This window comes from Mytilus galloprovincialis, chromosome 1, assembly GCF_965363235.1.
Source record: "Mytilus galloprovincialis chromosome 1, xbMytGall1.hap1.1, whole genome shotgun sequence".
In the NCBI taxonomy this organism is placed as follows: domain Eukaryota; kingdom Metazoa; phylum Mollusca; class Bivalvia; order Mytilida; family Mytilidae; genus Mytilus; species Mytilus galloprovincialis.
Genome location: NC_134838.1, coordinates 118512657 through 118535082, shown reverse-complemented (window position 1 = coordinate 118535082; position 22426 = coordinate 118512657). Strand labels below are relative to the sequence as shown.

The 22426-nt window shown below is 30.8% G+C and overlaps 1 protein-coding gene across 1 annotated transcript in view; it reads left to right on the top strand.

Moving 5' to 3' along the window:
• The first annotated feature begins 9749 nt into the window (after nucleotides 1–9749).
• LOC143054442 (muscle, skeletal receptor tyrosine protein kinase-like) overlaps nucleotides 9750–22426 on the top strand; it is a 54493-nt gene continuing 41816 nt past the window's right edge. The window contains exons 1-2 of the mRNA XM_076227457.1: nucleotides 9750–10239; nucleotides 17202–17483. Of these exons, the coding sequence (XP_076083572.1) occupies nucleotides 10182–10239; nucleotides 17202–17483 (340 nt within the window). The 5' untranslated portion in view covers nucleotides 9750–10181. The remainder of the gene's footprint in view (nucleotides 10240–17201; nucleotides 17484–22426) is intronic.

Below are 22426 nucleotides of genomic sequence, written 5' to 3'. Positions count from 1 at the left end.
TTCTTGTTTTTCAAATATTTATACTTAATGTGAGTTACCTTCATTAGTGATATTTTTTCTGTCGAAGTAAGGTTGAAACATTTTCTACTATTTGTTTGTTTTGAAATATAACTGAAGAATAACATTTAAAAAAATTATAAACACAATTTTCAAATAACCAGAGATTTATTTTCTGTTTAGGCTGACAGGATAGTAAAGATTTATCTCCCATATATTTAGTTTGTAGTAGATTTTTTTTTCAGATTGAAAAAAGGAAAAGAAAATAATTTTATTCTCAGTAGATTATTTTGTCTGATGATGAAATAAAATAAAAACACAATAAGAGATGTTTGAATATAGATATGTTTACTGCTCCCAAGTGATTGGTATTGCAAAAGCTTCAAAACTTAGCTTCTGAAAATTATAAACACAGCTTCTTTAACTTGTTAGATCAAATTAATGGTGACTGTAAATTCAGAAATTATTGCGATATTTTTATTATTGTGAAAAATGTGACGGGGTTATTATCACAATAATTTAAACTTGCATTTTGAAATTTTTTAATTGAATTAAACAGGATTTCTCAATATTGCAAGAATTAAAATCGCATTTTTTAGTCTTAAATGAAAATAAATGCATGCAAGATTCATGGATGATGGTTATTGCTGTCTACAGGTTTTCTGCAAACTTACAATTTCTTTTTGTCGAAAATATAATTGCCCAAATCACAAAATATGTCAAAAAATCTTCATTTAAATAAAAAAAAAAACAACTCTTTACTGGTGATCCTGAGATGACAATGTCTCATGGTCATCTATTGGTTTTGTATCACATGGTAGATCTTGTATAACTGATAATTTTGTTGTTTACAGTTTCTACCAATCTACTTTAATTTTAAGATAATAGATGAAAACACAAAAGCCAAAATCTTTCATAGCAACAGAGACATAACTGATAGCAGCAGCAACTTAAGCAATATTATAAACCAGTAAATAGTCTAATTCAGTATGGGTCACATTCATGAAAAGAGAATGGGATTGTTGTTAAGACATAATGAACATATCCGATATCATCTGTAAAAAAATGATATTCCATAAAGGTCAACCGTCAGTAAAATTTACGGAGGGATGTTCTGGTAACTAACAGAAAACCCTGGCCGTTTTTGGCACAACTTTTTTTATCTTTTGGTCCACGATGCTGTTCGACTTTGTGCTTGTTTCGGCTTTCAAACTTTTGTATCTGGGCGTCACTTGTGGATCTTGAGTGGATAAAATGCACTTCTGACGTATTAAAATTTTCAACTTGTTGCCTTTTGTTGGCTATTGTTCGAGTGTTTCTTTGTCAATTGTATTCTCCAATTTATTTATATTGTAGTCCTGTGGTGTTGAGTTGTCCTTTTAATGTTATATTTCACATGGCTATAAAAGGGGAGGTTTGGCATGCCACAAAACCAGGTTCAACCCGCCATTTTTTTCTTTAAAAATGTCCTGTACCAAGTCAGGAATATGGCCATTGTTATATTATAGTTCGTTTCTGTATGTTTTACATTTTAACGTTGCGTCGTTTGTTTTCTCTTAATTTTGAGTGTAAATTCACATTGCGATAAGACGTGTCACGGTACTTGTCTATCCCAAATTCATGTATTTGGTTTTGATGTTATATTTGTTTTTCTCGTGGGATTTTGTCTGATGCTTGGTCCGTTTCTGTGTGTGTTACATTGTAGTGTTGTGTCATTGTTCTCCTCTTATATTAAATGCGTTTCCCTCAGTTTTAGTTTGTTACCCCGATTTTGTTTTTTGTCCATGGATTTATGAGTTTGAACAGCGGTATACTACTGTTGCCTTTATTTATTCAACTTCACCAATTCGAACTCTTGGCTTGATAGCTTATTTGTTAGCAGCAGCCCTTTAACAAGGAAATCATGATAGGAAATACAAGCCCGGGAATATCGTATCAATTGGGAGATATATACTCCGTTTGCAGGCTCTGCTGCAATGTTGCTACATAGAAATGGAAAGTTCACAATTGGGAAAATGAAATCATCCCTTTGTTGTAAAGTTTTGTTTTCAACCGACCCTCATTGTTAATTTCTAGATGTACAGTCAAGATAAGAGACCAACTTAACTGTATCTGTAGTATCCTTTATCTCTAGTTCGATTGGATAGATGGGTTCAACAGTCACCAAATTTTGAATTGTTTAGTGAGATAACATTATCTATATAGCGTAAAGTAAAGTTAAAGGATACTACTAATTTCTATTCATTCTTCCTAAAAAGTTCATGTATGAAGTCATCCTCATAAGAGTGAATGAACAAGTTGGCAAGATGAGTGGCACAACTAGTTCCCATCTAAATGCCGATAGTTTGTTGAAAAACACGTCTTCTAAATGTAACAAATATGTTGTCAATCAAGAAATCAAGCATCGTGATAATGTCAGTTTTAGAGAATTTTTTGTTTGAATCCGAGTGAATATTTACAAAGTAGGATGTATCCATCCCTTAGATAAGATACTTGTTTCTACGTTGGTCATTCTCTTTTATGAAACAAAGCAATACCAACTCTTTCAATTTCTATTTTAGTTTGAAATTGAGAATACTTGTGTAAAGTGTAGAACAGTCAAACGTTTTAATACTATTGCTAGATGAAAGAGTCTTAGATTGTATATACTCTAAAAGATCTTTGAAATTTTTGATATCAAACATTTGATTCATGCCCCCTCTAGAATAGACAGTTTCTCAATAACTTTGAATCCTGGCCTTTACTGCTGAAGACCCAGCAATTCATTTATCAAGCAGTTTATGTAATGAGATTTACACACAAAAACTATGTTGTTTGGGGCTTTATCTGCGGGGACGACAACATAATTGTCATGAAAGTTGGACAAGTGTTTTGCAACATTTGGGTCTTTAAAGATTGACGTAGCATGGGTATTGATATACCCATTCAGTTTTTTAATTCTGGTTTGTAACTTCGACCTCACAGCCTAAATCCATTCTGAAAGAGTATCTGTGTCTTCTTTTTCGCATTTAGCCCATTGCCTGGCATAATTGTTGACTGAATCCATCAGTATTTTGAAGTTGTGTTTCCAATTGAAGAATTTAGGTTCACAATTTTTCGGACCTTTGGATGACACATTTTGCAGGGAAGTGTTATTGACAATGTTGAAGTCACCTGTAATAACGTGGCCAGCCGGGTTATATGTGGATTGGGAACTAGCACATATTTTGTTTACCAATGGCAAACTAAATGCAGTTTTTGAAGGAACAAATACTCAAGCATAAATATGTAATCAAGATTATGCTGTAAATAGATTGAGCTCTTTGTAATATATCTATTAATTGACGTACATAGGTACCTATTTATGAACTTTGGATAGTTTTGATTTTGTGATAAGTGAAAGTGAAGGACCATGCATGATTCAGTATTTTTCTTTGTGAAACATGTGAATACTGTTTCATGGACTTTGAAATTAGTTTTTAAACCATTTTAAAAAAATACGTTTTGTTGTATATCTTTTTATGTTATTTTTTTAAGCATGTACTTTTCAATCATAATAAAATCTTGACAGATATTACATTTCAACTGGTTAGATTTAATTTGATTACCCAAACTTTAGTTGTAATCATTGTCACCAATAATGTTTGGTCCATTTTTGTTCAGTCTATTGTGGCTCTGACGGAGTTACCGAAACCACAAATTAAATCTGGCAGTAAAATGAAGGTCACAAATAATACATGTATTATGTACTGACACGTTAATGATAATTTCTTCCCTTTCTATTTTCAATAAAACTCAAACTTGAAAAAATAGGAAAGTAATACATCATTATCTGTTTTATATCAGATATCATACTAAATGGTAGTCTTTAGAATTACTTATTAATTTCTCACGGTCTTTTGCTCCCTTTTACAGGTTGTAAATTATTTGTCACTCTTTTGTTAATATTTTCTTTAATACTTGGTTTTTAAAATATGACAGCAGCCTCAGATTTGAGTGTCTAGTTCATCAGTATTAAAAATTGTAGCATGTATGAAGAATTTGAATTTATGGATAAAGGATATTGGTATGTTTTGATTGTAGAACGGAGAAAATCGAGTATCCATGAAACAAACCAATATTTCTTTTTTTTTTTTTTAATCAGTGAAAACCGATATCTAAATTTTCACTAACATTAATTTTCCAGTTTTAGGTCTTTTGGGAACTGAGTGCATTAAATATAATATGTTTCACTAAACTTAGGGTGTCTATCTTATATGGTTTTCTGGTGACCATGATATGATAATTTTCATTTCATTCTACGCTTTATCCATACTGATAATCTATATTAGATATAAGCAAGTACAGGTAATACAATTTATAGTTCAAATGTTATAATTATTTTGAAATATGTACATATAGATCTTGTTCTTTTTACTTCTGGTTTACACCAACTCTAATGTATCGCAAGGCTACTAATTCTCGCACATTCATTCCTTCTTATGTAGCGACTCTTGCCAGTGCTTCGGTGGTTCCCAACAAATACGTTCTCTCGGGCAGGAACTATACACCTCATACACTGATATCTTTAACACTAAAGATGATTGTTCTGAAACCAAACTGTTATACAATTTACTACTATTCCAATCGCATAGTACTTGAAATTCTCTTTCCAAAATGTTGCTGATTAAATCCGATGACAATAAAGTAAAACACAAAGATCTGAACGAGGTTCACCAAATGATTTCCAATAAACAATGATATTTTCAGGATATAACACAGCAATATGCCATTGAAACCAACTAGCTGCTGCTTCAATTATTCTCCGGAAAGTTGATACCGCATTACATCGTCCACATAGCATTAATTTTGACAAATAAAGACCTACATTTTGGGTTGAAAACGCCAGTTTTTCCTCTTCACTAGGTTGCATTGGTATTTGATGATAAGCCATAAGTGATGGGAATCACTATAATCCATAGAAATCATTCATATACTCTCATGTAATCCTTGGTATCGGATACACATCTCTGATGGTTATTTCGTTTAATTTCCGGTAATCCACACAAAGCCGTCATAATGAGTCTTTTTTTATTTAGTCTTTTTATCATTAAGACAACGCATATAAGGCACAAAATGTGTACCATAATTCAGTTACCCCCATTGACATAATGGTTACATTGGTAACATTGGTTACACTCATACAAACTATCATAAATCATCATATTCAGAAATTCTCAAATCCTGGTACACATTTGTAACCTTCATTGACCTAATGGTTACATTGGTTACACTGGTTACACACATGCAAGAATCCCTTGTAGCCATCATGTTACCATGGCAACCCCATTATTCATTGCCATATTTAAGACAATGGGTGACATTTCTACAAACCACCTTATCAACATTTCGTTCATTCGTGCGCATGCGATTTTCTGGCATATCACTTGTCATTGCTCCATGGAGAGTCTTTGAATAAGTACGTCTTATAAACTTTTTAAAAAAATCAAACCATTCAATTTAGCATTTCTTTACAGTAAATCTGACAAAATGTCTTCCTGTATCACTAAATATTCACCCACATTGCATCTGATTCTGAGATGGCGAATTGGAGAACTTTTAAATTTTATATTCTTCTCTATGATAATCAGTATCACATCTAATAAAATTGATGTAAGCGTCAAATGCGATCGAGATATGAATGTGTGAACGCAAACCACATAAATGCTAGAAAAACAATAAAAATTCAAAAGGTCCATACAAAAATATCTATTTTCGAATATTACTACATCGACTTAGGAGTACTACCTGCTAAATATTGTTCAATCTATACCTGGCGGAGTTGATTTGATTATCAGGGGAACCGTCGGACCATCGACACGTGGTTCCAACCACGCGTCTACTGACGGACAACGGCCTTCAGCAGAGAACAAAACTCAAATCGTATACTAATTTATACTAAGCCCCGAAAACCATGAACAAAACCATTTATATCGGACTGTTAATATCTTCAGACTCTTGACACATAAATAATGTAACTATAACATTTTAAGCCGGAAGAGAACACAAACTAGCTGTTTATACAAAAACAATTAACGAAAAACCATTGACGGACAGCAACCAAATAGTACCATTGGATAAGGGACAAAAATGAAGAAATTATCAAGGCATATAATTTTTGTCAAAAGATTTCTACAAGAGTTTAACCAATTATTAAAAGCAAAAATAATGTTATTTTGTACATGTATATATGCCGATTTCGAATGAAATTTACTAACATACTTACTCACTTACTTACAAAAATGATCATCATCGCTCCCCAAAATAGAAAATGAATATGTAAGGGAACAAAAAATCGCTAATTTTGAGTTGAGTTTTCCGTGTCGACAGAAATGTCCAAATGAAGAAAGTGACAATTATTGCTGCTAATATATTTAAAGTAAGTTCCTTGAAGTAAATTCACTCAGTGTATATACAGTAATTTTTTGGTAATAATTCAAACCAAAAATATCATCAAAGTAACAATGGTGATTGCTATATTTTTTTTCTCTCACTATTACTTTGAAATTAGAGTTGTATGTTTTTTTTAACAAATTTAGTCCATGTCCATGCGTGATTAACTGTTAATAAATCAAATATACTATGGAATTAGTCCTTGTCTGTTTAACTTAGATATATGTTTAATAGATTGAGCCTTGAACTGAGAATTATGTTTAAGGGTGAATTCGTTGGTTTTTGTCCATATGCGATAATGGTCTGGATTTCGTCCTTGTACAAATGCCTCATTTGACGACTTTCATTGTCATTGACCTTATTTTCCTAGATCAGCGACTGCTTTAAAAACTAATGTTGTGTGGTCACCTGCATTTCTCCTTTATAATTAGTAATAGGATAACTATATTTGGTACGTGGGATCCTTTCGTGGTATACATGTCCAGTAGGGTTTGTCTGACCTTGATCTCGTGTTCATGGTTAATTGGTGTGTGTTAACTTTTCATGGCTGAGTTTCTCGGATACTATCAGCAATAGGTGAACTATAGTTTGAAAATGGAACGGTTGTTTGACCGGTGTACATGTTTGTCTGGCCATTTGCACAGATCAGCGATACTAAAAGGGCACTAGCTACGAGATATGGAAAAAAATAAAATATCATATGTTTTGGCTCAATCATTAATGAAAGTGAAATAGTGAAATACAATTCGCTTTTAGCAGACAGTTTGTTTCAGGGGTTTTTTCAAAGTAAGCAAAGAAACATTGCTTATGAATTATTCACTTGCAAGTGAATAATTTGACATTATTAAATCAGTATGCATCTGAACTTCAATTGAACTTCTTAGCCTTATAGAGATGGCTTACCATGAACTAGGCGTATTCAGCTGGTAAAAAAGAAAAGAAGGTCAACAATGAAAGTGAAACAAGGATATACATTTGATTAATTTGTTCGATCTACAAAATGTCATTCCAACAGAGGTAAAAAAGATGATTAATATATATTTGTAACCTATTATATAAAATCAAACAGACCTAGAAAAATCCAATAGACCACTTTCGAGTTCATCCGTCTCCGGAAAAAACTCATCAATTATATGCGCCTTTATGACGTCATTTACCAGATAGAGAGGGTCGCCTGTATCCCTGCACTATTTACGTTCATCAAGCGTCTTAGTGATCGTCATTGTGCAGGATAAACTAAAAAATAATGGTTGTTCTGTAGGTACTTAATGACAATTCCCTAATGACAGCAATGCTGATTGTCAATTTTGAGAATTCAATTTGCCGAATAATTCGTACAATATAGAATTATAGTTTTCCAATAACTCTCTCAACATTGGAATGGAAGTGACGACGACCCTAAACGCACAAATGACGTTCACTAAAACCAGAGCTTTTGACGGAAATTCATCGAACTCGAAAGTTGTCTATTGCACGAGTTCGCTGTATATCTATATCTATGTTTATGTTTACAACGACTTATACAACCGTAGTCAGAGGGTCACTTCGATGGTTAATTAGATGGCGTCTAGACTAAGGAGACGACCATTTGATATTCTGGGGGGGTGGGGGGGGGGGCAGGAGGATTTTGAAAATAGATAACTCAGCCTTGATAATCACGAAAATAAATGGTTTGTTCTGTGGTAGTTTGAAAATAAATTACCTGACTTGCAATGTATTGAAAATAAATTACCTGACTTGCAATGTATTGAAAATAAATAACTCAGCAGGTCTAATCGAAAGTATGAGATGGCACCAGCTTCTTCATAAATTCATCTTTTTTCCAAAAAAAAAAATCGGGAAACACTTCCAAATTTTACCATATTTAGTATAAATATTATTTAAATATACTTAAAATGTGACATTGTCTGAAAATTGGTTTCATTTAACTTGATGTATATTGTTTCAGGAAACCTTATTTCACTTTTATATTAACAGGGTCGTAACTACATTGAGGCAAATGCCTCATGTAAGAAATTTCAAAACCAAACGCTTGTCTCCATATCAAATTGTGTTCACGGCGAGTGCCTTGCAAGAAGCAAGTTCTATTTTCCCTCAGATGTAGCCCTGATTTTTCGGGATCAATGTTTCTTATTTTTTTGTCTTTTGTTCATTGATTGCCCTTCTGTATTCTGTTAGTGTTACATTTGTTTGTAATCTAGTAAATTTGTTATGAACTTGATCATGAGTTTAAAAAAAAAAAAAAAAAAAAACAGCAGCCACAGACTTAACTATGTGAATTCCATTTTTGCTTTATCATACACATTGGTCTTTTGATGTTGTCCCTAGAAACTTAAGCCTTGCACTGAAATATACATTTTGCCGCTTTGAGACCCAAATATTGTCATAAAAATATTAAAACAAAACTTGCATTTTCAGATTAAGAAAGGGTCTTTGAAACACCCAGAAAGCATGATTTTGCATCGTTTGTTTTATAGCTTCTTGGGCCTTCAGTGGCTCCAAAACCCTTCAAATAAAATTTGCCTCGCTCCGCTCGGTGAAATATATTTGCCAATACTTTAAAAAGAGGCTAGTTACAACCAAACTTTAAAACATATATGTATATGCAGTCGGGAATATAAAAGTTTTATTTCTGCAGAGGATGATGATTAATTCTGATTAAATGGTACATAATGACTTGACTATACATGTATTATTTATAATAAACAAATCATTTAAAAATTGTATGTTTTCGAATATCAAAAATATAGTTGTGAAAATGAATAATCAGTCCTTTGCTTTAATGAAAATGAAAAATCTTGCTTCAGTAGTGCAGAAAATGAATAATCTGTCCTCTTATTTTACAAAAATAAATAACCGATCGAAAACAAATCCTCCTGCCCCCTCATATTCGAATGAGCAGCAGGAGAAAATGCAAACAAAACATGTAGTATAGACAGTATATATATACAGTAAATGGTAGGAAAAAAATCGTCTAAGGATTTTAATATCCTCTAAGTGTCTTCTTACTTTTTATCATATCCCAAGTCAGTTCATTTCGCAATAATTTTTTGGGGTATCTTTAATTCTATAATGGTATTTAAAATGTTGAACAAAAGAAGATATGGATTTCTTCAAAGGTGGTCCTATTGTGTTATCCTATTTAATACACTGACTCATTGTCAAAAAAGATCTAACTTTATATAAATTATATTGTGATACACGTCTTACTTATTTTCTCAGGTATTGTTTTCACCTGCATTTAATATACCTGCATGTATACCGGTGTATTTACTTATGTCATGCATCACTAATAACGATTTGTTGTATTTCAATTATTTATCAAAAATAAGGTCATTGAGAGCATTACATGAAGTATGTCATTTTGATCTAAAGGTTTTTGATTTATCACCTGGTATACGAATGTGTATTGACAGTCCTAACCATGTGCTTTTGTTATGCGCAGACAAGTTTTAGCTTGTGAGTATCTTTGCGCAGGTCGTGAACTTCGAGAAGTTGGGAAAGTTGTACGGGTGTATTGCCAAAAATGGATTTAAAGTGACAGGATTGACTTTTGACGATATATCAACTCATTCGGACTTAATTAGGAACAATAATTTACATTTAGGATTATATATTTCTGAGTTTTAGTGTAGGGAGAAGTAAAATTATATTATTTCCTATTCTCACGGATCTACCCGAATTTCCTTATGTTTACAACTTTATTTTTTACAAGTTGATAAAAATATGTGTTTAACGATATCTCGTTATAAATCGCTCTGAGCCTGGGAAAAATGAAAGAATTTGCATTTCTTTTTGTTGTCACCTGTATTTCTCACCTGGTCAATTCAGGTAAGTAAAACAAATTGTTTGTAATATAGATATCAAAGTACACCATAGACAAATAGACTACCTTGTTTATTGATATTTATACTACTAAGTTAATAAATTCATTGAAATTAAAAAATGTCTCCTATTATTTTTTTGTAATAAATGCCTATATAAACTAAGAATACCTGATGAAAGACTAATATGTATTTTGATAGTGTGTATTCTGAGATGTTTTTATTTTATTTTCTTATATTTTTATTTCATCTTAAAGGCATATTGTTAATTACAGATTGTATTTGTTATTATTTTGTTATGATCCATGACTATTCTAAGCAATTAACTGCACATCTGAATGAAAACAATATCTGTTATCTCTTGTGATGTTGATGAGGATGATGATTGACTAGCCAGAATCTTGGTAATCATATCTACAGTAATTTCTTTGGATATCATTTATTATGTTAAGGAGGTTATATTTAGACCTCCTTGATTATATCAAATTAAACAAATCAAATGTTTATTGCCATATAATTTTGTGCCAAGAACATACAAAAAATAAGTATACCTTTTGAAAATTCATAAATTGCAAATAAATAGTTGATAGTCCTCTGTCTACAGTTACAATGACAATGACATTTTAATAAAGGACTCCTTTTATATCTGTGAAGGTGTTTTGGATGTAGTATTAAAATCATCATTTCTTTAGCAAAAAAAATATTATCAAAAATTATCTTGCCAAATCACTTAAAAATGGTCAGCTCTTTTATTCAAATTAACATTCGAAAACAAATGCTTTCCATCTTCTAATATATTTCAGTTCATGCGTAATCACTGTTTTCTAAGATAAAATAATAATAATAATAATATACAGATGTTTAGTGAAAGTAATAAAATATTATATTCTACATCACTTTTTTTTAAAGATAAAAAAAAAATACCAATTACTTCAAATTTTGTTGGTTTTTTTTCCATTTGAAAATCTAACCTAACAAGACAAACTCAAATGCCAAAAAAAAAATATGAATATATTTATGATCACATATATGTTCATAAATATTTTTCTTCACTGGAAGGCCGTTTTTAAAAGGCCTGGGAATATAATACTAATTCTTTTGACATGCTTTATTTACCTGAATTTTAACACAGTTGGAATTTCTGCAGAATGTGCAGTGGTTGGTAGATCTCCAGACAAAAAATAGTTTACAAATGTAGCGAAGTCAATAAAGAAATGTGACTATAAGAAAAGATTCATGACAGTTCTTTGGGCTAATACAATCAAAGGTTACACAATATTAGAGTTTATTGTCAATAGTTAAGATTTATATATTATCTATATATCGTTTTTGCTTAAATGGATTGATTGAAACTTGAGAATTCTTTTAACTACCAAAGAGTGACAATTAATATTCAAACATTTGGCAAAGAACTCTTTATCAAAATAATCTTCTGAAAGGGTGGTGTCCTTAAAATAATTTTCATTTGAAATGATCTGTAGATCCATTTCAAATTTTAATTTCAAGTTTGTAAATTAATAGTTGGTAAGACTAAAGTTTTGTTCTCAAATAAAAAAAAGTAGGCTGTATAATGAAAATTATATTGGGTGTGTCTTTCGATTAAATAATTCTGGGTTTTTTTTACTTTTTTAATTGATAATCATAATTGAATGTCTTTGAAAAAAGATTTTTTTTTTTCAACATAAATGAATTCGTTAATTTGAATTTTTGTTTTAAATTTTCATTATTAGTATGTGAACTACGGAATTACATCATTGGAAATAATTTGATTCTGAACATTCTTATTGACACTTGTCTTCAGTTCTCAGAGTACATGTATTTGAAAACTTTGCTGATTATTGATGTAACCCAGTAAAAAAAATATTTTTTTAATTGAAAAGAGATCTATAAGTATTAAGTACTCACTATAATTAAATGACAGAAACAAAAGGCAAAGTAACAATATTTGTTACTGTTCTTCATCTCAATGTTGCACTGATACCTTCAACATTGAGCACAAACGTAATGCAGGGAGTAAACTAACATTTTCTGACTAGGGGCCCAACCTGCCACAATATGAAAATTAATATTTAACAGCACTATGGACATTTTCAAAAAAAAACTTAGGGGCCCAACCCAATTTTCAGTAGCATTGGCTACTGGACCCCAGCAGTGCTAATCTTTTTCCCTGTAATGCTTTACTTGGTTCAATCTCTCTTCATTTTTACACAGCTGTACGATGATATCAACAAAATAAAGATTATATCTGTGGAGAAAACTTAACTAAATTCACTTTTTGGGGAGAATTGAATTTGATTGGGATTAGTTCAATTGTAATGTTTAAAAAAAATGAAGCAACTGCAGAGAGACTATAGTTGCTGGAAAATGTCAAGATGAAGATAGTCCTGAATATTGTTTAAATATTTGCCACTGGACATTAAGCAAGCAATCAACAACAAAGATGTTATTTAAATCAAATGTTTAGTCTATGGTATATATTGGTTTTAAGAGATTTTTTATTGACACATGTTCGTCATTCCCATATATATTCTTTTCCCTTTTTAATGAAGTCAACATCTATCACAATCTGAATTCCTTGTGTGTTTCTGTATATTAATTATTATTGCCTGTTAACACTAAGAAACAATGAAAACGTTTTTTTGATAATCAAATAAAAAATTATCTGCTCCTGATTTTTAAAAAAAATAATGATTATAGAAATTACTGCATGCACATTTTAAAAGGGAAATATCTCAAATAATTAATTATTTTATATTATAAAGCTAAATTAATTATGTTCACTACAAGTACAAATTATTCTAAAGATGTTTTAAAAGGTGGGCTAAAATATATTTGGGATGGGTTTGTTAAATATCAATCTAACAGCAGATTTTGTATAACTAAGTTTGCTTAAACCCAATAAGTAAGATGCTACCCATGGATAGTTATTTTGCTTATTATCATAATTCATAATTGTGCCTAAAAATGTATTTAAATAAGTTACTTCTTTGGGTTCCATTATGCAGACTTTGTCTCTTGTAAGATTTGTCTCATTGGCAATCATACCACATCCTCTTTTTATATTTGGGTATAAGCACTAGCCATATAAACAATTGTCTTTGGATACTCCTTTTATGATGTAGAATGCAAAATTAAAAACCAGAAACTGACTTGAGAAGACTTTCCTGTAGAAAATGTTTGGTCCTATCTATAACTTTAATTCAAAAAACTGTTGTATATAAAACAGCATTATCGCTGGGCTGAAATAAAAGGCACTCAACCTAATTTAATAAAAATTATGACGATTTTATTGTCATGTTTTGATCAAGAAGGCAAAAGAATTACTCTTGAATAAATATACATGTATGGGTTAGACTGTTAGAAATAGTGACAAGGTGTCTTGATTATAAATTATATTAGATTTAGTTGCCTGTACTTGTAACATATTAAAGTTTCTAGATTTTATTAGGGTGCAGACTGTAATCAGATAAAAATAATGTTATATATGAATGTATACTGGTACATTTATTGCTAAGAGAACATGATTTACCTTTGAAATTTTAATTTAACAACTCCTTTGATGTCTCCATACCTTTATCACTAGAAAAAATAACCTGGCGATGATAAGCCCTGATTTGTAAGGGCATGGTTAAAAAATGAGCCAGAAATTAGTTTTAAACTTCAAAAACACCTTTTACTTCACTTTATTACTAATCTTTTGTGACAGTATCAAATCTTCTATATATATTTCACATTAACAATTATGATGTAAAATGAAATATGTGAATGCAGAAATTTGTCTGAAATATCAGACATTGTCAGAGGCTTGCGTAACTCAAAAATATCTTTTTTTTATGAAAGGGTAAGACAGCCATAGACGTATAATAAGGAGTATAACTTCAATTGTTTAGTCCCATAAAAAAAATAACAGATCTACTTAATTACATTTCTGATACTGGTAAAGGTCATTTTAAAAATTTTGTGCATGCAAAAAAAAGGCATTTATATTGTTGAAGGTGTCACTTTTTTTGTCAGAGCTTTCTTATTTTTAATCTTTTGTAGTTTGTTTTCTTGTGTAGCCTTGTTATGATTATCTCTATATCCAATTATATTTAGTGAAGGTCCCCGTTTATACAAAATGTATAACCCTAAGGAAAAATCCAGCATGATGCATCAAGTAGACTTAAGCCATGGAACTATATTTTAGATAGTTACAAGCATGTTTTGATCCTGTGCCATTCCTGATGTTTTTACATACACAAGGGATATCATATTAATAGCTGTATTTTGCAGGCTGTTTTACAGTGACTAATTTTAAATTGAAAGATGTTTTATAAATTAGCTGAAGATCGCCTCTGGGTGCTGTATTGAAGACCCATTAGTGGCCTTCGGCTGTTTTCTGCTCTTTAATAGGGTTGTTGCCTCTAAATGACACATTCCCCATTTCCATCCTCAATTTGATTATGTATGTTTATGACGGAAAAACTTGTTTCCACATACTAGTACTCCATTTTGTGCATGTACCTAGACAGACTTTTATTCTATATTGTTTGTCTTTGTCCATGTGTGTGTGTTCTTTGGTTGTTGGTAGTTAAGTAGTTAGGTGAGTTGTTCAATGTATGTGTTATTTGGTAATTTCTGTTTCTTTAATGAATACATGTACATGTATTATTAGTACCAAAAAGTAGGAGAAACTCTTGAACATTAAGTGTTGGTTTACTTGATATGAAAATATGAGAACAATCCCTTTAAATCTTTGAAGTCAAATATTGTCTTTTTGTGGGGTGAAAACTTGAAGGGAAACTTCATTATTTCCTTTAATGGTGGCAATTCATGGACCTTGTGAATATTCCGAAATTGTACAGATGATAGAACAATTGTGATAGTTGAAAACATCTTTACATTTTGATATATTGTATTTAGAATTAAAGAATTCTGTATGGCCAAACACTACACACCTTTACTTTGATGTTTCTGCACAAGCTGACATGTTTGTGAACAAGCAAAGGTTTTCTCAAGTTTATAATGATGACATATTTTACTCTTTTATAAATAAAGCCAGTATATTTACTAACAGCCAGTAATCCAGTACTGTATATATGAACTGGGAGGTCAATATATTCTTAGGAGGTAAAATTTAATGTTTACTTTCTTGACAATTTCATTACAAAACTGAGAAAATTGTGTGTTTTGATATTTATTTTGATCTTGAATCTTTCAGTTTTTATGCCATTAAATGATCATATTGTTGTATATTTCCATTTTAAATAGAGTGTTGTGAAATAAAATGGGTATAACAGTATGCTAATTAGGACCCCTTGTGAGTTGAAGAGACATAGGTTTAAATGATGTGATATTTAGAACTGGGACAGATTTAAGAGAATGGCCTATAGTAGCACTCAACAGAGGAAATATTTGCCCAGTTTTAAGTCTGAAGTGTTAATATAAACTCCAGGAGAACTGTCAGCAAACAAAGACCTGGTCAAATATGAATACACCTTTGTACATGACCTGGCATTTTATATTGATGTAAAGTTTAGCCCATCCTTTGTACTTTACGGTTTTGATTCTTTGCTAATCTAAATAGTATCCCTTTGTAACAGAGTACATTTCTCTTTTGCAAATGAATTACAAATAATTTTCATGGTTGAAAAAAAGGAAAAACTTGCATAACATAATTTTTCACAGTCGTTACATTTGATTTAAACAACTAAAGAGATGAAGAATAACAATAAAAGCATGATATGTGGGTGATTTAATTAGATATCCATTTTATATACATATCCTTTTGATATATGGTTGATTTCATTAGATATCCATCTTATTGTCGAGCCTGCAACTTTTGTTGCAGAAAGCTCGACATAGGGATAGTGATCCGGCAGGCGGCGGTGGCGGCGTTAGCTCACTTCTTAAAAGCTTTATATTTTAGAAGGTGGAAGACCTGGATGCTTCATACTTTGTATATAGATGCTTCATGTTACGAAGTTTCCGTCAGTCACATGTCCAATAACCTTGACCTCATTTTCATGGTTCAGTGACTACTTGAAAAAAAAGTTCAAATTTTTTGTAATGTTGAATTCTCTCTTATTATAAGTAATAGGGTAACTATATTTGATATGTGCATACCTGGCAAGGTCCTCATGTCTGTCAGACAGTTTTCACTTGACCTCGACCCCATTTCATGGATCAGTGAACAAGGTTAAATTTTGGTGGTCAAGTCCATATCTCAGATACTATAAGCTATAGGGCTAGTATATTCAGTGTATGGAAGGACTGTAAAGTGTGCATGTCCAACTGGCAGGTGTCATCTGACCTTGACCTCATTTTCATGGTTCAGTGGTTATAGTTAAATTTTTGTGTTTTGGTCTGTTTTTCTCATACTATATGCAATAGGTCTACTATATTTCTTGTATGGAATGATTGTAAGGTGCATGTACATGTCTAGCGGGCAGATGTCATGTGACCTTGACCTTATTTTCATGGTTCAGTGGTCAAAGTTAAGTTTTTGAGTTTTGGTCTTTTTACCTAATACTATGCCATAGGTCAACTATATTTGGTGTATGGAAATATTTTATGATCTTTATGTCAGTCGCGCAGGTTTTATTTGACCGTGACCTCATTTTCACGGTTCATTGCACAGTGTTAAGTTTTTGTGTTTTGGTCTATTTTTCTTTAACTATAAGTAATGGGTCAACTATATATGTTGTATAGAAGCAATTTTAGCTGTACATGTCTGCCTGGCATGGTTCATCTGACCTTGACCTCATTTTCAAGGTTCATTGGTCTTTGTTGAGTTATCTTGGTTAATGTTAAGTTTATGTGACAGTTGTAATAAAGCTTAGCTTTATACTTAGAACTATCAACATAATATCAATGATTAGTATAGAAGGCGAGACATTTCAGCGTGTGCACTCTTATATACATATCCTTTTGATATATGGTTGATTTCATTAGATATCCATCTCATATATACATCCTTTATTTTTGCAGAAATTCCCAAATTCCTTAAAACCCCACAGGATGTTCAAGTGGAGGTAGGAACAACAGCTCAGCTAGAATGCCATGCTACAGGACCACCTAACCTAGTCATATCATGGCAAAAAGATGGCATTAGCAATTTTCCTGCCATTGAGCAGAAACGTTGGCATGTTGAACCAGCTCAGTCTGTTACATTTATTAGTCCAGTGAAGACAATTGACGAGGGAGTTTACAGTTGCATAGCAACAAACCAAAATGGTACAGTTACAGCCAATGCTACTGTTTCAGTAGTTGGTGAGTAACTTGTGTTAATAATAAACAGTCACCATTTTCTTTGGTAAGACAAATATGGGCGTTGAAATGAATTTTAAAAAAGAGCTTTAATCTTGTCTTTGAAGGCTTAAATTTTAACTGTATATCAGGCCATTATAGGAATTCTCCTGTAGGTAAATATTGATTGATGAGACAGCAACCAAACAACATAAGTTGTATCAAAATAGGTTAATAACAACAAAAAAAACTGTTCTTTATTTATGATTAGAGAATGTATCTTGTTTATATGTTGATAGAATTCAAAAAGTCATGATAGACTTAGAAAAATAGAAAAATAGTACACTAGTTACTGTATAGCACAATGAAGACTAAAGTTTGTTTGATACACGATAGTCAAACAAGGGTTTTCTTTTAGTCAAGAAGGTGGCAGTTGTTTTTCACCAGTTCTTTGACATTGTTTGATTTTGTCATTTTTGATGGACTTCTTCTTTTTGAATTTGTCTTTGAGTTCAGTGTTTTTTGTTATTAAAATAACTTCAGACAATAACACTGGATAACATGTTGGTTTTATTTGAAAAAAAGTGACATTGGTCATATTATTTTCCATGGGAATTGAAATTCTGGCGACAGCGTGTTTCTTTAAAAAAAAGTAAGGTAAGGTATGTACTTTGTCCTTAAATCTATGCTGTAGACAAACAGAATGGAGCGCTTCTTGTCTTTTTAAATAAACAATCTTGAATTGCAGTTTGAAGATTGAATTCTTGATTGTTTTAAGCTGAAAATTAAAGACCGTGGATAATTATAGGCCATTAGATATTTACAAGGGATCCATCATGATTCCCACACCAACTCTGTCAGTAAGAATTTTGGTCCTATTTTTTTTTTGACCTTGATCAATAAAATTTAACCTTTAACTTAGCACCTGTGTCTAATTGTTTTACAGCTTTGTACAATCAATCTAAAATCTATCTTAAAAATACCATAAAACAAATTCTTATCAAATCTGTGATGATCAGCATTTAAAAGACAAAAAAGTCAATAGCGATCAACAAAGCTTTATCTTATTTTGTATTCATACCAGTTCAATCGAACGATTAACTCTTTTATGTTTGATTTTTATAAATCTTAGATAAACTTTATAGATTTTAGTCATTTGTAAACAACATCATTGACTAAAAAGGGATAAAAAAGAATTGGATATTGTTTAAAATCACAGTGAAACTTTCTATAATCAGTCAGTTGAAAATTGATCTGAAAAGACGTACCCAGTGATATTAAGGACTTCACTGATTTTGTATGAAGCTTGGATCATATCAGGTACAAGTTGGGTTTCAATGTTCTGTTTACCAAAGTGATTTACTTAGTTTTCCCACACTTTCTTTGCTGAGTGATACATATTTTTGAGTGCAGATTAAGAATGTCATCTACCCGATTCATTTACTAAGAAATAGTTTTGGAGCAACCATTTAAATTCAAGGGGGAAAAGGTGGGGAGGGGGGGGGTATGGTTTTTTCTGAGTTAGAATTTTGTTCTTCGATAAGCCACATTTTTATTAGTATTTCGCACCAATCAAATTATTTTTTTTCAAATTTAATTATAAGGTATGGGGAAGATCTGGATACAGAATATTATCCTTTGTCATTTACTTGACCAATAATATATTTTTTCATCAAAATTGGTATCAGAAAAACCATAACCCCTCCCTTGAAGTTAAATGGTCATTTCCTTACAAACCCCAAGTTACCCACAAAACAAAATTTTGAATATGTATGGACTAAATTTTCATAAAAATTACATTTTGTACATCTTGAAGTACATTAAACTAAATTAAACACAACACTTGGGTGTTAGCTGAGAAATTAATTGTTAATTGACCCCTGTGCCGAGAGAGGTCCTGTTAAACAATGGCACATAAATAATAATACACCATGGGAGAGACAGTTATAAGTCATAGTAAATGTCATTGCAATCGTTACATATTTAGAAAATAGTTTGAATTATTGTACCCACCAAAAATATGGTGTTTAAAAAAACACTAATTTAAATATCTTATTTGAATTTTATGTTAAATTGAACAACATTTCGGACTTTGAATTGCCACAATACCTAATGAGATCTTGAGAAACACAGATTGAAATTTAAGTATTTTTGATGATCAATGTTAAAATCTAGTTTTTTTCAGGACTTAAATGGTGGTAGATTACATTTATGTATAAATTTTGATAACAGAGCCATTTATATCCTTTTCAAAGAATGGTTTAAAAAGGACTTCCCAGTGGTAAATGTTAGTAATAAAATAAATACAAATCTCAGTATTATATTTCCTATTTTAATTTATTTAGGATATTTTCTAAAGATAAATCTATTTGAGGTTAGGTTAATGAAGTGCTAGGAGAAGAGTTAATCACATGGCTTTATCAGTTATATATACAGGCATGCACCAGATGAAAATTTGAACTTTTTAAATTTTAATCCAATAATTAAACAAATATCAGAATTACAAAATAGAATATCTTGAACCAGTCCTTTATTCCGTATGGGGATCTGAGGTTCTGTATATTTGTTGGAAAATTTTCCTTAAAATGCATGCTGTTCCAGAATCCAGAGTAATGGGACTTTAATCATTGAAAAGAAACATTTTTTTTCATGTCACTCTCTAACCTTATGAAGCGTGGAGAAATATATTTCAAACTTTTACTAAGTTATTATTAAAAGAGTCTAAGAGTATATATATACTTTTTTTGACAATTTTCACTTTTATTTTTGCAAATAGAATATACCGGTATAAATGATTGCTTAATGATCATATTTTTGTTCTGGTTAGGCACTTTTGAGTTTAGATGTTGGAAAATTTTTCATGCATTTCATTTTCAGACGTGTCATATGTACCTATTGAAGATAATAATCGTGCATACTGAAATTGTCAACAACTTCTATCTTAGCATTAAGGTTTGTACTACAAAAAAAACTATGCAAAATATGATACCAGTATAAATCTGTGCATGATGTTTTACATGATCTTTATAATATTTGGATTTTATAATGTTAAGATAGAAGTAGATTTAGAAAGAATAAGATCCCTATTCTGAGAAGGTGTCATGAGTTTTTATGGTTGATTTTCATCTCTGTGGAGTTACTGAAGATATGTCAAGTTTAACTGTTTGTGTTTTGTTGAGATTTCAATAAATTATAATAAAATATTGTATCATAAAACCATTTACAACCATAAATTATAGAATTTACACACACAATTTATTTGTTTTTGGTTGAACATTATGTAAAACACTCCTGTTTTCAAAGTTAGAATAGGAAGTATAAAGGAAGACCTATGTTCTCTGATCAGCTTAAGTTAGTAAGACCATTCCCTGCTGTTATTCTCAATAAAACTTCTGTCAATGGCAAACATTAAATAATCTTTAATAGCCGAAAGTATTCTATAACAAAACTGTTCTTGTGTGAATATGTGCCATATTAGGGAAGAGTAGTTCACCATATTTAGCTGCCCACTACTATAGAAATTTTGTGAATTGTAGTTAGGTCGTCCCATATTTGTGTAACAATATGGTTAACATGTTTCTCTCCACAATAGAGAATCCTCAATATATTCAATAACAAAAGTTATTTAAAGTTATATTCAAATCAATTTGATTTTATCAGGAAATTCTTCGTCTTTTTCTCACTTTGAAATAAGGGGAAAAAATAGTTTAATCTAAAGTAGAATGAAATGCATATATAAAATTCTTGCACAAATCGTAAACAATTTCAAAAGAAATATTGAGCTAAAAATTCCTGAATTAATTTCGACTTCTCTAACTGGTAATTATTTATGGAATGTTAATGTTAAAGACATTTTATTATTTCCCTGAAAGCAAAATTATTAAATCATATTATAGGACATATTTGTACCTGTTACTGCGTTCTGTAAAGTGGCTTTTATATAATTGATTTCATATAAATTTTAAAAACAATGTCTGTTAAGTTGTTAAGATTATTACTTATTTGAAGGCCTTTGTCAAGAGTTTTGGAGTTTATTGGATAATATTACTTTAAATACCGAACTAAAAAACTTTCAACACTTTATGTCAGTTTTTAATTTGCCTTGAATTTTGTCCTTGTCCATGAATAAGCTTTCATGCACATAAAAAATCTTGTTTTTTTTTCTGATTTTGATTTTATTAATGTTGTTGCCCTTTTGATTATTTGTATGTACAAATTAAAAAAAAAGAGAAGTGTTTCATTTGTTTAGAGACTTTATTTACAGTGAGTTGACTGTTAGTGTTGCTCTCCACCAATTGCAACTCGTTCAAAATTTTGATCAAATTGCAATTTGTTTTATTAAACCAAATTGTTCAACTGGTCAGAATATTGAACAAATTGTTCAGTCAAAATGTGAAAGTGCAAGGTGATAAAATAAAACATACTTACAATCCTATAAGACTTTAACTCCACTTTAATGATGTTGTGACAAAATTTGTTTATCAGTTTGTATAGTTATATTATATTCATTTCCATGCTGAAGAGGAACTGTTTATTTTGAATTGCTATAAAATTGTCCAAACTAAGCTTTCATATAGTTTTTCTTTCTAAAAGTATTCTATATTTATAAGAATCAGATATCATTTTAAATAAAACATCATATATTCAGTAAAATATGTGTGAAATAACAATATGCTATTGATAAGTTTTCAGGGGAGATAACCTAAAATATTATTCTTTTGAATAAAGACTTTTTGTAAGAAAAGTTATCTCCCCCATGGAAACTTCCTACAAACATATATTGCAATTTTACACATATTTTACTGAATATGAAATGTTTTAATTCACATAATGTCTGATTCTTATAAATATAGAATACTTTTAGAAAGAAAAACTATATGAAAGTTTAGATTGGACAATTTAATAGCAATTCAAAATAAACAGTTCCCCTTCAGCATGGAAATGAATATAATATAACTATACAAACT